This window comes from Delphinapterus leucas, chromosome 3 (genome assembly GCF_059928025.1).
Source record: "Delphinapterus leucas isolate spDelLeu-1000000601 "Yukka" chromosome 3, BTC_Dleu_Yukka2, whole genome shotgun sequence".
Taxonomy (NCBI): domain Eukaryota; kingdom Metazoa; phylum Chordata; class Mammalia; order Artiodactyla; family Monodontidae; genus Delphinapterus; species Delphinapterus leucas.
Window position 1 is genome coordinate 9,416,982 of NC_143131.1, and position 19,261 is coordinate 9,436,242.

Consider the following 19,261-nt stretch of genomic DNA (forward strand, 5'->3'; position numbering starts at 1 on the left):
AGGAAAATGTGACCTCCTTCTATTGTTAAATATCTTCAGAAAATTATATTGCGTATATCTGGAAGATCTGGCTGGAAATCACCGTCCTCATCCAAATAGCACCCAACAATTCTAGGTGGAACTAGAAGAAAATATACTTTCTATTTGCCAAATAACAACTCTGATAACCAGTGGAGGAAATAGATTATTACTTATCATCTAAAGGGTATTTTTTTTAAGATGTTGGGGGTAGGAGTTTATTAATTAATTAATTTATTTTTGCTGTGTTGGGTCTTCGTTTCTGTGCGAGAGCTTTCTCTAGTTGTGGCAAGCGGGGGCCACTCTTCATCGCGGTACGCGGGCCTCTCACTGCTGTGGCCTCTCCCGTTGCGGATCACAGACTCCGGACGTGCAGGCTTAGAGGCCATGGCTCACAGGCCCAGCCGCTCCGCGGCATGTGGGATCTTCCCGGACCGGGGCACGAACCCGTGTCCCCAGCATCGGCAGGCGAACTCTCAACCACTGCGCCACCAGGGAAGCCCCTAAAGGGTATTTTAATGGGATGAATGATAATTAAGGACTCAAAACTTCAAATGCTACCATGTTAATTTAAAAGGGGATGTATAACTGGGGCAAGGAAATATAGAATAGAATCCCACATGAGGAAAGGAATAGGGTCTAAAAAACACCAGTCATTTTAGAAGGCCAGGAAAAGGTTATCAGTGTATGAAATGTGTAATTAATATACTATCTATACCTCCATTCATAGGCTTATCATATCTTAGAGGCTGACCTATGAATCTTCAAATATGCTGGCTATATTTAAACTGCTTTGACAAACTGAAATTTGTCAAAACCCGATAAAACAGGTTTCTTTCTAAAAAAGCTAAATGTGATATATTTATACAGAGCTCTCCAAGCATTAGGCTGAATGTATATGATGTGGCATACTCTATAACTATGAAATATACATTTTCCACAAAAATAGATGTCCCTGTGTTCTATTTGAAAAATGGTACTTTTCACAAATGTATTTATTAAAAACTAATGTGCCTTTTCTGGCAGAGTTCATTCTCACTTTGAATGCTATGGAAAAAAGTTAATAATTTGGGGCTTCCCTGTGGGAAAAATCACCTATGATTAGAACTATACTTTTCTTTTTTAAGCATTTAAAAATTTTTAATTGTAATATAGTTAATTTACAATGTTGTGTTAGTTTCAGGTAAACAGTAAAGTGATTCAGTTATACATATATATATTCTTTTTCAGATTCTTTTCAATTATAGGTTATTACAAGATATTGAATATAGTTCCCTGTGCGATGCAGTAGGTTCTTGTTTATCTATTTTATATTTAGTAGTGTGTATATGTTAATCTCAAACTCCTAATTTATCCCTCCCCCACCCCTCTATCCTCCTTGGTAACCTTAAGTTTGTTTTCTATGTCTGTGAGTCTATTTCTATTTTGTAAATAAGTTCATCTGTATCACTTTCTTAGGTTCCACATATAAACTATATCATATGATACTTGTCTTTCACATACTACTTCACTTAGTATGATAATCTCTAGGTCCATCCATGATGCTGCAAATGGCATTATTTCATTATTTTTTATGGCTGAGTAAAATTCCATTGTATATATATACCACATCTTCTGTATCCATTCAACAGTCAATCAATGGACATTTAGGTTGCTTCCATGTCTTGGGTATTATAAATAATGCTGCTATGAACATTGCAGTGCATTATCTTTTAGAGTTTTCTCCAGATATATGCCCAGGAGTGGGATTGCAGGATCATATGGTAACTACTTTTTTAGTTTTTTAAGGAACCTCCATACTGTAGAATTATACTTTTATTCACACATGTAAGGCTAATAAAAAAGCCATCAATGTGAAATCTCTATTTACCAAGGTAAATAAATTACACTTTCTTTTCTGACTCAGGGAACACATTTACATTTATGGTTATGTGTAATTCCATTTTATACTCAGTTGTCAAAAGGTATTGTATTATTATGTGCTTGGTCAAATCTTTATAATGCCGGATTTTTTCTTTTTACACTTTATAACTTTGATGCTCAAGGTTAATTTGGTTACTTGTTTTTTCTAATTACAAAAGGAAATCTGCATTTTAGAAAGTCTCCGACCAAATATAAATGTAAAACATCATACAGAAAGTAACCTGGTCCAGATGGAATACTTTATTTATGATTTTTAAGTTTCAGGATTAGCTTATGAAATAATACCTCTGCAATATTTTATAATTTTTAAATTTCAAGATGAGTACGGACAGCAAAAATATCAGGCAGGGAAACAGGGAAAGGAGATAAGGGGAGGGAAAGACAGAGTATATTCTGTGCCTCAGTCATCACGCTCCAAACTGCATGGGTTCAAAAAACCGTGTAAAAACACTCTCCTCTCCTCAAGGAGCTTTAACTGAGTTATGGCAGAAGCTATAGGATCTCCCTCTGGAGGACAAGACAAAGGAAGTGATACATGACAGGCAAAAAATAACAGTTAAATTTCAGAGAAGACAGCCAGCATCACTGGCTGCTCCGTTAGGAGGGAACAAAAGGGTGGGGGAAAAGATGAACAACAAGGTGGCATAACTGAGTCACTTTGCTGTACAGCAGAAATTAACACAACATTGTAAACCAACTATAATTCGTTTAAAAAACAAAACGAAATAAAACAAGGTGGCATGGTGGTTACCTAAAAGAAAATCTAACAACAGCCGAATGTTGTTGAAAAGTGATAAATTTAACTTAAAAAAAAATACTTTTTTCTAAATTCCATACCATCAACTAAACTATTCCACCGGGGGTGGGGGGCTGTTGATTTTCTTGTTCACACACGTGTGCAGAATTAAAGGCTATGTAGATATGAACTTAGGTGACCAAAATGTCACCTATCATTAAAAATGATATTGATAGTGTTAAAGGTTGAATTGTGCCCCTCCCCCAAAACGATAGGTTGAAATCCTAACCCCTAGTACCAGTACCTCAGAATGTTGTCTAAATTGGAAATAACGTTTTTATAGAGGTGATCAAGTTCAGATGAGGTCATGAGGGTCTGCCCTAACCCATATGACTGGGGTCCTTCTAAAAAGGGGACATTTGGACACAGAGATGGGTAAGCACAGAGCGAAGCTGATGTGAAGACACATAGCGAGAAGATGGCCATGAGACTAGGGTGACATCTACAAGCCAGGTACGCCAAGGACTGGTGGAAAACACCAGAATCTGGAAGAGGCCAAGAAGGACCCTCTCCTAGCGCCTTCAGTGAGGGCACGGCCCTGCTGACACCTTGATTTCTGGCCTCCAGACCTGTGAGGGAATATATTTCTGTTGTTTTAAACCACTCAGTTTGGTTGCTCTGTTACACCGCTCCTAGGAAACTAATACAGATGGTTAGAATAAAAGCATCCCAATCCAACCTTTTTTAGAAAGGTTTTTGAACAGTTCTCTCAAACAACCAAAAATGCATAAATAACAAAAAGTATTTGCATAGCTTAATTTCCTAGTGCTGTACTGATTCCATTTTTTAAAAGAATCTTAAATATGAGTTCTGTTTTCTGGCATAGAATTTTGAACAAGGTTTTTAAAGGAAAATATCTGTAATTAAGGTGCTTTTTCAAGATTGTGGGAGTAGCTGATATTTTTGCAGCTTTAAATTACAAAGTGACATCTTTAGTGAAAACGGACGGTAAGATTTCAAACACTTTAAAATGGCCCCATTGTCATATGATTTCCAAACCATCATCATAATATTTTAGCGATGAGCTCTCATAGTCTTTGGCTCTGCCCACTGTAGAATGGAGGTCATTAGCCTAAGTAAATACTTGCCTCATGGAGCTGTTAGGAGCTTGGGATCTCTTCAGTTAGTCATTTGGACAGGTTTGATAAACCAAGCCCACAGTCAACTGGCCATTAAAGGCACAGAATGAGCTAGATTTGTTGCACCCTCAACATTAATTAAACATGGATGGGGAGCTTTACTGTTCTGAAGAAGGGGACAACCACAGCAATTGAACATATAAATCTCATAATCTTAGTGCTGAACGGGCCCTTGGAGATCACCCATCCATCTAGTCTAATTCTGTTAGGATGGAGGAGAGAAATTAGAACAGGGACAGGAGCGTTATGGAGCTACAGCTGGCATGGAGGAGGACAGTTAAAATAATAGTTGCCAGGAGTTGATTGGGAGGAGAATATAGACAAAGACATAGGGTCTGAACAGGAGAAACAGCACATGGAGACACAGGTGGGAGATTTGAATTCAGCTGGAGGAGATCAGGCCAACACTCATGAAGCAGGAAAGTTGGGAATGATTAATTGATGCCCATCTTGTCCTGGGGACTTTCTCACAGCTGACCTTGCATTTTTATCAGCTTGATGTCTCAGGCTGGGCACTGATAGATAGACCAGGGAGGGAGGGCAGTGAGGGGGGAGAACAGGGCAGAAGAGCGTCACAGGCGGTCGGCAGCCTAAGTCCACCTTCGCAGGGTGGGGCTTAGGTACCAACTTTAAGCATTCCCTTAGGCACAGCCTTAGGCAGAATTTCATCATTTGTAAACACCTGTCATTTGAACAGGTTTTAGGAAGGAGGCCATCAGTGTGTAACACCTTTCTCTGCCCTCCTAACTCAAACTATAAAAAGTCAAAAAATATTTACAAGAAAAACTGGGCAGTGATTATTACAAATGGCAGAGAGAAGAGCTAGGCTTCACATTTCCTTTTTCCCTATGGGGCTGGACAGCGGATATCCCAATGTATGAAATACAACAGAGGAGAGCTCCTGAAACCCTTCAGGGGCCCAGCTCAAGTGAGAACTATAGGCTCCCAAGGCTGTTACCCTGACACATTACTCTACTGAAACAAAACAGAAACAGAAGGAAAACTGCATTCCCACGCTCTCTGTATCCAAAGGCGTTTCCAGTATGCTGTGCTCTCCCATAGCTGCCTCAGGGATGTGAGGATACCTGTAGCACCCGCTGGTGTAGCAGAGCAAGCCGAGCTGTGATCATCTTCAAGGAGTCGTCTTCCAGGATATCACTGAGGGGCGCATTAGGACAAATACGCTTTATGCCACCATCAACCTCCTTGTGTGTCTAAGGTATGTCCACTCCAGAAAAGGGTCAGAAAGGCAGGTTTCCATACTGCGTTTGTTTTGCCAGAAAAAATCCATTCCTTTCACTTCGAGTACAGGAAAGGCAGAATTTACATTTGTCTCTGTGCTCTCCAATTTCCTGTTTTCTTATCTTTGCCTTTCAGTTGAAAAACATTTATCATCCTCATTGGGTGATGTGGGGATAGAGCCATGCTTCACAAGTGGGGACGATTCTGCCCCCCAGGGGACATTTGGTGATGTCTAGAGACAGTTTTGGTGTCCCAACTGGGAGGCAAGGTGCTACTGGCATCTAGTATACAGAGGTCAGGCCTGATGCCTCTACCCTACATCCTAGACTGCACAAGACAGCCCCCCCAGAAAAGAACCCCAAAGAATTATCTGACCTAAATGTCAATAATGCTGAGGTTAAGAAACCCTGAGACAGGAAAAAAGGAAGAGTTGTTAAAAAAATGCTTGCAGCTATAGCACAAGGAGAAGCCTCAGAGCACCATGAATAGGTAGGATCTCTTTGAAACAAAGAGGCATAAACTCGGAAAGATGTCTTCTAAAGACCCCCGGAACACTACCCACTTTGGGTTGAATGGTGGCCTCACAAAAAGGATATATCTACCCAGAACCTGTGAATGTGACCTTATTTGGAGAAAGGATCTTTGCAAGTCTAATTAAGGATCTCAAGATGAGATCCCCCTAGATTATCTGAGGAATCCTAAATCCAATGACAAGTATCCTTATACAAGAAAGGTGAGGGAGATTTGAGACACTCTGACACATGGAGAGGATCATATGAAGATGAGCGAGAGAACAGAGTGATGCACCAACAAGCCCAGGAACTCCTGGAGTCGCCAGAAGCTGGAAGAGGCAGGAAGGTTCCTCCCCTAGAGCCTCTGAAGGAAGTGTGGCCCTGCTGGCACCTCGATTTCAGACTACTGACCTCCAGAGCTGTGAGAGAATAAATATCTCTTGTTTTAAGCCACTAAATTTGTGGCAATTTATTACAGCAGCCCTAGGAAATGAATATGCCACCCAAAGGATCGTATGTTCAGACTTAACTTGTATGCTTTCTAAAGGACAGAACTGCCTGGTCTAAATGTGACTTCCAAATGAATTCTTTGAGATCTGCATTTATGAGCCAAGTGTGTTTCTCAGAGCTAAGTGACTCCCTTAACCAATGGTAACATTTATTGTAAACAGAAGATAATCACACTTGGTGACCCAAATCACACTTTAGACCCAACGCTCTAAGACAGCCTCTTTTCTCAAAGGGTAGACAAATTTTAGGTGGTATATTCATAAGCTTCAGGAGTCTTAAAATAAGAGTACACTGGCATTCTAATCTATCTTGAGAAGTTTTAACATTAACATCAGACAAAATTAAAATCATTTTAACCAAGCCCTTAGAACTTGTCACTATCACTGTGACAAGTGATAAAAACTAAACTCCAATTGGTTTAAGCCAAAAGCAAAAGGTTTAAAATATTTTGTAACTGGGAAGTACAATATGAGAAACCCAGATTCGAGCACAGACAAGCCCAGGGATTCAAAGTATGCTGTAAGAATTCAACAGTGCTGACTTCTAGTTATGATAGCCTCTGTTGGGCCTTGTTCTTCAGCAGATACCACATGGGGACAAGATGGCTGCACATAGCCTACAGTGACATCATCCTTCAAGCTTACGATTGCAAAGAAAAGAGATTAGCCTTGTTTCTTTCAGGGCATATTTGAAAGTCCTTTAAGGCCACTAATTAGTCGCACTTGGGTCGTTTACAGAACCCTGGAGCAAGGAGACTGGATACTCTTATTAGGCTTCCTGGGTCACCAGCCTGACTGCAAGATATAAGAAATAGAGGTCATGTGCATTACTTTCCTGTGGCTGCTGTAATAAAATATCATAAATTTGGTGGTGTAGATGAATAAAATTTTATTCTCTTAAAGTTTAGGAGATAGTTCTGCCACAAACCAGTTGGGTGATCTTGGCTGAATCACATAAACTCTCCAAGCTTCATCTCCTCCTCTGTAAAATACTGAAAATAATACCTACACCTTAGTGCCACTGAGAAAACAAAACTGAGATGATGTATGTGAAGAGCTGAGTACTCAGTGAGGGCACAGTAAATGCTGTCGCCTATTACCGTTGTTGTCCTCATTATCTTTTTTGTTTTGTTTTGTTTTGTTTGCGGTACGCGGGCCTCTCACTGCTGTGGCCTCTCCCGTTGCGGAGCACAGGCTCCGGACGCGCAGGCTCAGCGGCCATGGCTCACGGGCCCAGCCGCTCCGCGGCATGTGGGATCTTCCCGGACCGGGGCACGAACCCGCGTCCCCTGCACCAGCAGGCGGACTCTCAACCGCTGTGCCACCAGGGAAGCCCTGTCCTCATTATCTTATGGCAAATTAGGTCATTAAAGTTACATTGAATAAGCACAATGCCAAGTTTTCCATTACAGGGAAAGTTTTCCGTAAATAAGGAGGAACCCAGGAGTCACATTTAAGCAGTGACAGAAGGAAGAGTCAGCAGAAGGATGGCACATATTAAGATTTTAATGCTGAAAGGGACTGCAGGGATGATCCAGCCTACTCCTCTCCCTGGCTCTGCTCTCCCAACGCACCGTCAAGATAACTGAGGTCCAAAGAGGAAAGTGGTTTGTTCAAAGTATCCCTTCTTTGTTATTTACAGAAATGTTAGACGCGTGGATAAATCTGTGTGTGTAGTAGAAAATTAGAATTGCTGGAATGGCGGGGGATAGGCGCAGACAACAGGATCAGTTCAGTGCATCCTTAGGTGCTAATCTTGTTTTTCTAGCACCTTCTGGGAGAAAATGCTAATGCATGCCGATGGATGTCTGAAGGTCTGAGTCTTCTGCTTCCTCCCGGGTATGCAGACAAACTATAATCCCAGCCTCCTTGCAGTTGGTTGAGGCCATGTGACCTAGTGGTGGCCACTGGGAGGGAGCGAGGCATGCATTTCCTGGCCTGGCCCATGTAGATCGCCTCTGCACGATCCTCCACACTTTCTTCCACGCTGTTCTGGAGGCGTGGGTTGAAGATGGAGGCACCACAAGCAGAACACCCTGGGCTCCTGGATGGTAGCATAGAACAGAGCCCCTACAGCTGCTGCCCTGGACAATCATCACGTAAGTAAGAAATAAGGCTTCTGAGTGTGCGTTTAGCTACCGAGAGTGAAGGGCTGTTTGTTAACAGCATTCATTCGATGTGACTAATATTCTCTGAAAATCTGAGTCCTCATCTACACAAGCTGTACATCAGCAACTATAATCCTCTTAGAAGTTATGAGAAAAGGAAAGTAAATGTGTTTCAATAAACAGGTGGATGAAACAGCCCCTGACAGGGAATTTTCACCAAGGGAGTGGAAGAGACAAGAATCTGGGGATGAGTGGTGATACTACGGGTTCCCAACCTATGGGTCACAGTCTAGGGAGGACCATGAAATTATAGCCCAGGGAGTCAAAATTAACACTGTTGTCCAAACAACCAAATATTGTCCTAAGAAAAGCAAAGACAAAGAATTACACTGCATTATCCTGTGTTCACTCACCAGGAAATACTCACTGAGAACTTGATCTGTACTAGTCCCAGGCGACAAACTTTTCCTTAAAGGGTCAGATAGTAAACACTTTAGGATTTGTATCCCAGACGTTACTTGATACAACTGGTCAACCCAGTTGATGTAGCAGCCATAGACAACACCCAAAGGAATGCACATGTCTGTGTTCCAATAAGATGTATTAATGATGACCATGGGCTGGCAATATGCAAATGAACGGGCATGGCTGTGTTCCAGTAAAACTGTAACTATGATCATCAAGTCTTAGCTTCTGAAACCCTGAAAGGTTTTAATAAAGATCTCTAAGCTCTTTAATCTCTAAGGTCCCTGCCACTTCCATAACACTATGATTTCAAGAACATATTTGATAAAGAAGGCAAAAAAGAAATAAAGTTTAGAATCATGACTGTGGATAACTACATGGGAGACCACTCTCCCCCTGTCCAATACAAATATAAGACAAGATTTAAAAAATTAATCAATACAAATATCTCATTTGAATAGTTACTCTAAATTACTAATTAAAATATCATTCTTTAAATTATACAGAAGAATTCCAACAGAAGGTAGTTGTATCAAATTGTTATGACCCATTAGAGAGGGTACTGGCATTATAAATTGACTCTATTTTTAAATTTAATTTCATATTAATAAAAGGAAGCAATTTATACTCAAGAATCCCAGCAGCTTCTTTAGAAATGGCCACTAAGGGCTCATACACGTGTTTGGTTAAATATACAAAGGAATCTAAAGAGGAAAATACCCCAAGCATATCAAAGATCTTCTGGATTCAATCAAGACATGTTAACATCACAGATTCAAAAAGTGGCTTCTTCAAAACATGTGGAAGCTGAGGCAGTGATCACCTAACATAGGGTTTCTCAACCTTGGTGCTATTAGCATTCTGAGCCAGGAAATTCTTTGCTGAGCGGCGAGGGGCTGACCTGTGCATTGTAAAACATTTAGCAGTGTCCCTGGCCTCTACCCACTAGATGCCACTAGAACGTCCCCCTCCAGTGGTGACAACCAGATGTTTTCAGCAGGTAAAACAGCCCCTAATTGAGAAACACCGATTTAGAAATGACTGGAGTTGAAAGGCAATTCCCCAAACCCAAATATACAAGAAACAAAGTTAACATTTACCTTAACTTTGGAGAGAATTCTCCACCAATATTGACCAGGTCGTCAGAGACATAACAGTTTTCAATTTAGAAACCAGAGAGAGGCAGGTGGTAAACTGGAACACAGATTGCAATTTTTCTGCTTATTCCAGCAGTCGTGAGTGAGAAACAAGCTGTGAATTCCTTTCCTTCAGTAACAAAGCAATATAAAAATGGATTTTGAGCTATTTCCCAAAAGACTGTTAGGAAGACATTGAGGTGAAATGAGCTGCAGTCTCTTTGTGTTCTTAGGACCGTGCTCAGTGCACCTCTACCTCGGGCCATCCCAGGCACGATCCCAGATGGGCAAATGCTGTCAATTCATCTTAGGGCCGGCTGCATTTCTATATTTTCCAAAAAGCTTGTTCTTGTAACATAACCGCTGTGATCAAGGCAAGAAGAAAAGTGACGCTGAAGAGATGGATCTGTTACCATGACAAGAAGTAGGAGAGATGCCTGATGGGAAACCTCCACATCCTCTGTCACTGTGCCTGAAAGTGACTGGTTTCCAAGACGTGATGTCTACATTTCAGCACACGGTGAGTTGCAAGATTTATCACAGCCTCCGAGTGGAAAGACACCTTATAAGTGACGTCACATGAATATTTGATTCTCCAATCATTGATGAAAAACAGGTTTTGTTTCCTTCAAAGCAACTCTTGGTCTTTCACTTTAATACACTGAGGTATGTTTGAAAATCACAATATTCCATATAGAGCCATTCTACCTCATGGTATATTTATATGTGAATATTTTTGTGGTGATGCTAAGGGACTTACCTCAAACAGATAATGTTCACTGGGGGTAATAATAACCATGTACTGACCCGATCCTTGCTCAAATCTTGACTGCTTCAGAAACTCCACTAGTGACGTCTCAACTTTATTAGGGAGAAAAAGGGAAAAAGAACCCTTGATTCGGGGTTCTGTTGATGCCTGTTCCGGACTGTGGTCAGTATCAAGCTTATCAGGCAGTCTGACCTCATAGTTCATTTTCTCACCCTAAAGCCACTTCACAAAAGTCCATTTTTCTTATCAGTGGGTTTCCGCATGGTTCCACAAGCTGAGTCGCAAGGCACAACCACGTTGGATGGACAACGTGCTCCTGTGGATAATGCCGGCAGCCCTGGCCCACCCTGCCCTCACCCCTTGGGCAGGAAGAAGAGCTGGGACCCTTCTTTTCCTCTCACTAAAAACAGAAGTTGGGATAATCAAGTCACTGTGTGGGGACCACCTTGGTGTGAGGAAGGGAAGACGGAAGGATGCACCACAGGTGTGCATCATGCTCCCGCTGCAGCTGGGAACTGTGCTGGCTGAAGTACACACACTAGCGCATCGAATTTGGGGGTCATTGACTGGGAGGAGGGGCTTAGAACTCTGTGAAAATCACTAAATAGAAGGGAAAAAAAGGAACCTTGTTCAACAACTGCTTTCTCATTACTGATCCTAAAACAATGTCCAGGCAGAAGAATTTAGGGCAGAAGAAAAGTGCAGAGCAGTATCGAGCAGACAGGTGACTGGTACATAAGAAAGGAATGGATCAGAGTCAGGAAATACCTATACTGTCCTAGAAACTTCCTGTGGGGTGAGAGTGTGCACACGTGTGTTTTAGGATGCCTCTTCCAGCAGGCATTCCTCACTGCTCTAGTCACTGGGTTTCATTACTTTCCTTCTCTTGAATTTAGGGACAAAAATATGAAATTCACCCATGCCCTACTAATGATAAGTTTTAAAAAGTTGCAGAGTGAACATATTTATTAAATATCAAGGGATTCAAACTTTCACAGACATTTGTCTTGAGTCTATCACCTGCCAGGTAACTGCATCTAATGATCTACTTTCATCTAATACTGAGGAGACAACAATTCAAACCCTCCTCACAGCACAGAGTGAATTTCAATCTGAGACAAGAGGGGCTCGTCAGAAATAAAGGCTGAGGCTATGAAATGCATCCGAGGGTCATCAGCCCAAACAGACTCAAGGTGGGTTACAAAGAGGTGACAGTTAAAGTGAGACCGAAGGATTGGCGGTCTTCTTCTAGATCGAGGAGAAGATGGGGTTAAAATTGTTCACAAGAAAGAGGACATGAGTAGATGCTAAAAGTTGGGAAATGGCCTCCAGTCTGGGAAGCTATAAGCAGCTTGGCATTACAGACACAGGGAAGCATCACGAGGTGATGGGGGGCTGCCCCTGGGAAGTGGACCCTGCTGTCAGGCAGAGAGGGGCCAGGTCAGACGAAGCGTTGTCTGCTGTTAAATAAGGGCTGTCACTGATTCTCAGTTCTAATTCTCTCCACTGTTCATGCAAATTGATTTTCCTTCCTCATCTTCATTTCCTCATTTTCCCATGTTTCAACAATTACTTTCTATCTTCGAAGAGAGAAGGAAGGAGAAAAGTTTTAGCCTACTATATCCAAATTAATCCGGATGGTCCCTGCAGAAAACAATATTTCTACAACATAACTGAAGGCACACAAGTCATAAACGCCTCTGCTTCTCATGATCTTAAAGTGCACTGTCCAGCTAGGTAGCAACAGCTCCGCTGAGCTCTTGCATGGTGGCTAGTCCAAATTCACATGTGCTCTAAGAGTGAAATACACCCCAGAGTTTGAAGGCTTAATACAATTAAAATAAAGAAATGTATCTCATTATTTTTTGTAATTATTGCATGTTAAAATGATATTATTTGAGATATAACAAGCAAAATATATTATTAAAAATAATTTCCCCCAAGGGGATTAAGAGGTACCAACTACTATGTATAAAATAAATAAGCTACAAGGATATATTGCAGCACAGGGACTATAGCCAATATTTTATAATAACTATAAATGAAATATAACCTTTAAAAATTGTGAATCACTATGCTGTATACCTGAAACTTATATAATATTGTACATCAACTATATACCTCAATAAAAAAATTGTCCCCTGTTTCTTTGTACTTGTTTCAATGTGACCATCAGATAATCTTAAACTACCCATGAGGCTCACATTTTGTCTTTACTGGACAGTGCTGTTTGTAACACCAGTACAGCCCTTTCTTGATCAGTGTGCTTAGTCTTTTTTGTTACCCTTAGAAACGGTCATTTAACTTAAAATAAAGTATTCGTAGAAATCAAAAGGACAACTTAACTGGAGACATGTATGAAAAAGCAGTCTGTCCTGAAGAATTCCCAGAGTCCTCTCTCCACAGTGAGTGAAAGGTAGGCTGCAGAGCATCGTACACAACCACGAAGCACAACAGAGGAGGGTGGCGCTGTGTGTACCCACCGCACCGCGTGGTCTGACGTCTGTTATTAGGGCCGTGTTGTCAAAGCTTCCATTCGGACAGCCCCTGTCGTCCTGCTTGGCCCTATGTCAGCAGACTGTGCTCTCTCTTACCCGGAGGTGAGGCTGATGAGTTTTCCAAACACTTCAATTTCATCAGTAACCTCAACCTGATTTCCACCAAAAGGTAGTCATGACAATGAGAAGCAATAATGAGGAAACTACAGTTAGTTCCCTTGCCCCTAAAATAACATTATACACACAGCAATGGCAAATATGCATCTCCTGATTTTTTGCAGCTATTTATTTCGAAATAACAGCGAGAAAAGTTGCAAGCAAAGTTCAATGGACTCTCAAAAACCCTTCACCTAGATTCTTAGAGTTCCCTCATTAACATTTTATCGGATTTGTTCTATCATTCTTTCTGTGTGCATGCATGCATGTGTGTGTGTGTGCATGTGTATGCCCATAAACACATATATATATGTATATAGACATACAGTAAGTTTTTAAATCACTTCAGAATAAGTGTCAGAAATGATACTCTTCACCCTTATTTATCTCAGAAGGTTTGTCTAAAGAACAAAGACATTCTCCTTCATAACCACATTACAGTTACCAAAGTCAGGACATTAATATTAATACATTTCTCCTATCTTCTCCGCAGACAGTAAAATTTCACCAGTTGTCCCAAGAGTGTCCTTTATAACAGGAAAAAAATTTTTTCCTGTTCCAAGATGCAATTTGAATCAAATGTTTCATTCAGTTGACATGTGTACTTTTTTTCCCCTTTATGATGGAATAGCTCTTTTTTCTTTTGACTTGGTGATTTTTGAAGAGTAGAGACCAGTTTTTTGTAGAATGGCCTTCAGGTTTGGTCTGTGTGATGATTCCTCATGATGAAACTGGTTATAATTTTTGGTTTTAATATCATGGAAATCTTGCTGTGGCCTTTTCAGTGCATCTAATCAGGAAGCTTATACTAACTCTTTGCCCCATTCCTAGCGAAAGTACCTTTAACTAGCTGGTTATCATGGTACTGGTCAGCTATCTTCATTATCAAGTCACAGGTTTTCCTCCAGCGATTAATACGTATTTTATAGGTAAAGACTTTAAGACTATATCGATATCTTGGTCATCATCAAACTCTCACCCACAAATTTTGCATCCATTGATCATTTTTGCTTGAATCAGTTTTTAGTGTGAGTGTTGTCAAATTATAATTTTCTAATGAAATCATTCCTTCAACATTTATTAGTTGGCATTTTAGAGTAAGGAAGAGCAGTCCCTTCTGTCTCATTTGTTTATTCATTTATTTTTATGTTAGTATTTACTCATAGTATTTACTCATAGTTGATTCACTGTGCTATAACCTGATACTATCATTACTTATTCTAACAATCAAATTGTCCCAGATTTCTTCAGTGAGCCCACGTCAAGCTGGCTGCTATATCCTTTTGACCTGCTCTCATCATTCTTTGAGTACTCCCTTAATTTCTGAAACATCAAAATCTTCCAGGCTTATCTGGAACTTTGGTTGTCCAGGCCCTGGAATCAGCTGCTTCTCCAAGAAGGCTTGGTTCTTTTTTATTTATTTTTGGCCACACAGCCTGTGGGATCTTAGTTCCCGACCAGAGATCCACACCCCCTGCAGTGGAAGCTCAAAGTCCTAACCACTGGACCACCAGGGAAGTCCCAAGGCTTGGTTCGTTTTAATGGAGAATGAAATTTAGAAACCAAGTACTGGGTATTAAGTGTGCTCATTGCTATTAAAATGACAATATTCTAGACCTTCTCAGCCATAGGAGCTGGGAAACTAGGAAATCAATGCACATGTGTATGGAAACATACATTGGCACACACACATATCTGCACATTTCACTTTTTCGGCACACACAATATGCCAAATAATATACTATACCCTGAGAATCAAAATGAGCATAATCCTATCGAATGATCTATATATTTTATAAAAGATTATTTAAAACCAGAGCTTTAAAATGGTATTCTGCATTAACTGCTGATCATTCTGAGTTCTTATTAATACACTCATAATTTTACCAATGATCAACTCATTTAAAGACTTCACTTATATTACCAAATTGCAGTGGAAAGACAATTCATTGTCCAGTGTGATGAAATAATTATAAGAAGTTATTATTTATTGTTATCACTTTTAAAAAACAAAAGCGATTAACATTTGTTGCAAAAGTACTATGCCTTATCTCTTGTGCATGCCTTACTTTATTTAGTTCTAGCAAAGATAGTATGGGGTTGGTAGTGTTTTGTGGTCATTCCACAGATGAGGAAACCCACAATTGCTGGGAGTCACAGAGCTAGATAACAAATCCAGGTCTATGGGTTTTCAAAGTGCTTTACCAATATTAGTTTTCTGGGGGGTATTGGCTTATTTTAAAGCCCTGCTGAATAAAACATAGATCTACTATTAAACCATAGATCTAAAGTTTCCTGAATGTTCCCAAATATCAGCATCACATAAGAGAAGAAAATAATATAAACTTCTCTCCAATCACTTCTTAGAACTCTAGTAGATGAGGGTGATTAAAGAATTTTTCCAAACTACACACAGCCCAAGGATTCTGGCATGCTCCATGGGAATTTTTCCAAACTACACACAGCCCAAGGATTCTGGCATGCTCCATGGGGAATTCCAGAATCTTGGCGAAGTGGGTATTTATGCCATGACCCTGTCCTTCTCCAAGGAGACCCTTCTAAAAGCCTAACAGGGTGAAGTGGGCCTTTGTGGTTCAGATCTGCCACTAAAATAAACACTGTATCCAGGCATAAGCATCTCAGGTTCCTCCTCCTTCAAACCGCAAAAAAACACAAGTAGGTAAATTTCATTTTTATCTATCATCACTAATTCTTTGTTATATGTTTTTTTTTTTTTTTTTTTTTGCGGTACGCGGACCTCTCACTGTTGTGGCCTCTCCCGTTGCGGAGCACAGGCTCCGGACACGCAGGCTCAGTGGCCATGGCTCACGGGCCCAGCCACTCTGCAGCATGTGGGATCTTCCCAGACCAGGGCAGGAACCCGTGTCCCCTGCATCAGCAGGCAGACTCCCAACCACTGCACCACCAGGGAAGCCCTATATGTGGTTTTTAAGCCATAGAGTCATATTTATTTAATTATAAATAATAAAAAGGAAACAAAGATGTTTTTCTAAAGGGGGCTGATTTTTACAAGAATATGGTGGCTGGATGCATCACACTAAATAATCAATGATGATTCTAACCAGGGGGAAAAGGCCACTTCCTAACATTGAGGAAATGCCCTTTGACTTATCTATCATTTGGGGAAGAGTAAATCAGGATGATACCCATGAAAGGAGGAGAGGCCGCACAGTAGGAAGAGGGCTAATTGGGAATTAAGGCAGGTGATGACTCATGTCAAAGAGGGCAGCCAGGCGTCCCGTGGCCTGACCTGCTGAGGAAGGAACGGCCTGCTGTGGCTTGATTAATACCTTCCCATACATCTGTCTTCATCCCCTCAAACACGGAGCTAATTGAGATGAAAAATGAAAGTTTGAGAAAAATAAATTGCACCTACCTGGATCAGAGACAAATCCTCAAGCTGTAATCTGAAGAGGTAGTTTCTACAAAATACAAAAAGAGAGCAGTTTCATTTTTAATAGATCTAAAAAAATTACAGTACATAAAAATTATGAGAATAAGGGGGAAAAACCCAACAATTTTTGGCTTCTGAAGCAATCTCCTGCTAAGACTGTGAGTTCCTTGGAACTCAGAGTTCAAAGAGGCGTTCAATACGTCAACAGAAACACACATTTGAGACTGGTGAGAAAGCTAAGGAATAAAGGGGTGGGGACTAAGGTATATCTAAATCATTAATCAGCTCTCTTAATCGATGTGAAATGGACAAACAGAAGTGGGTCTTTAATGCTGAAGCTGAGTTTAAGTTAAGCAAGATGATATAAAACCACTCTTCACGAGCCTTTATCCTGACAGATCACCTACATTCACCATGTTGTTTAATTAAAACACATCCAGGTTTTGAATTCACCAATGGTCTGAGCTTTACACCGCTCTGCCTCGCTGGATGGATTCAGTGTGTAATAAGTTTAGAAGCATGAACTTGTTGTCTGTCTGACTGTTTGAAAGAGTCAGCTCTGGCTGCCCAAGCGTGAAAGAGGAAGCCAGAGAAAAGGAAGCGATCAGCTTTCAACAACGAAGGGGAAGAACCGTGAAATACACAACAGAGATCCGCAGAGCTGGGGGGGTGGGGGGAGGGAAATGTAGCAGTCACGTGAGACTTTGAACTGCACTGTTGTGACTTTTAGAAACAAGGGATTGGCCTCCAGCTCAAGCCATGAACGAACATCTCCTTAACATCATGTAGATGAGAAGCTGGTGCAGCAGGAAAGCAACCCAAGGATGGATGGCGGAGAAAGTCCACCCAGGTGTGAGCAACGATGGCAGGGAGAAATTGGCATGTAGTGGGAAGCAGCCCCTAAGAACGCATGAGTGGGGAGGGGTCTCGGAGAAGCTGAGGCTATTGTTATAATGGACTGGTCCAAGGTGATTACTGTGGCATCAGGAGAATAACAAAACTCCCCCGGCACCAGCAAGAAACAAAAGTAAATGACTTTCATTCTCTGGGAAGGCGGGCAGATGTCAGAAGTGAACACGCTGTCCCAGTAGAGGTGACAAGGGACAGCCGCGACAGGCCATGGGCACAGCCCTGAGAGAACCAAGAAACATCCCTATGGTGTGGACGCAACGGGGAGCACAAATCAACAGGGACAACTCCATCCCGGGCAGGCTGCTACCAGTAGCACGCATGCACTGCTGGAGGAAAAGAAGGGATTCCAATCACCTTTAGGGCGGGCTCACGAGTCCCAGGTAGCGCCCCCTGCGCGCTCAGTGCTCTCACAATGTGTCCCCCGCCACGGGAACACTGCCATCCTGCACGCTGAAAACTGCCTCCTCAACCACTACAATGGCTTGTTCAACACACTCTTTCTGAGCCTCCAATTTAACCTCCGAAACAACACCAGAGAAGCAGTGCGTGGCACGTGGCGCTTCCCTCACAAAGCCATTGGGAGAAGCGTCCCCTCTCTTTCCTTACAGTCGAATCAGCCCTCTACGCAGAGCTCAGGATGCCTTTGAGGAGGGAATGTGGCAGCAGAGTCTACTTCTGTCTAGTCTGCAAGTTTTCCACCAGAAAGGTCGTCCTGCGGCGGAAGGAATGAGAACTCAGCGCAGACACGGGGGAGCGGAGCCGAGCTGCCAAGGTAAACGCCACTGGAGGCTGACTGGCATTCGAAGAGTTGCCAGGCTCTCACGTGATGTGGAACAGATACCAGCACAACTGCTCTAAGAGACGTTAGAGATCTACATGTACACACAGATAAATCTTTCAGATGAGGGGCTTAGAAGAGGCCCCAGAGGCAATTACTGGCCCCGACGCACTTGCACTCATTGCCTTTATGAGCGCCACGGCTCCCTACCCTCAGGCTGGCTTCATCGTGGGCTTCCAGCTGCAGGAAGCTGCCAACAGTCCCTGCCCCTCCACTACGGGGGGCAGTGTTGCCTAGTGGTTAAGGACATTTGTGTCCATCAACAGATGAATGGATAAAGAAGATGTGGCACATATATACAATGGAATATTACTCAGCCATAAAAAGAAACAAAATTGAGTTATTTGTAGTGAGGTGGATGGATCTAGAGTCTGTCATACAGAGTGAAGTAAGTCAGAAGGAGAAAAACAAATACCGTATGCTAACACACATATACGTAATCTAAGAAAAAAAAAAGGTCATGAAGAACCTAGGGGCAAGACGGGAATAAAGACGCAGACCTACTAGAGAATGGACTTGAGGACACGGGGAGGGGGAAGGGTAAGGTGGGACGAAGTGAGAGAATGGCATGGACATATATACACTACCAAACGTAAAATCGATAGCTAGTGGGAAGCAGCCGCATAGCACAGGGAGATCAGCTCGGTGCTTTGTGACCACCTAGAGGGGTGGGATAGGGAGGGTGGGAGGGAGGGAGATGCAAGAGGGAAGAGATATGGGAACATATGTATATGTATAATGGATTCATTTTGTTATAAAGCAGAAACTAACACACCATTGTAAAGCAATTATACTCCAATAAAGATGTTAAAAAAAAAAAGAACA

General features: G+C 41.7%; 1 protein-coding gene across 6 annotated transcripts in view; it reads right to left on the minus strand.

The window, feature by feature from the left end:
- SEMA5A (semaphorin 5A) overlaps positions 1 to 19,261 on the minus strand; it is a 476,576-nt gene that overhangs the window by 221,620 nt on the left and 235,695 nt on the right. For all 6 annotated transcript variants that reach the window (XM_089908674.1, XM_022581376.3, XM_089908670.1 and 3 more), the window contains one exon: positions 16,669 to 16,714. In XM_089908674.1, coding sequence (XP_089764800.1) covers positions 16,669 to 16,714 — 46 coding nt within the window. The remainder of the gene's footprint in view (positions 1 to 16,668; positions 16,715 to 19,261) is intronic.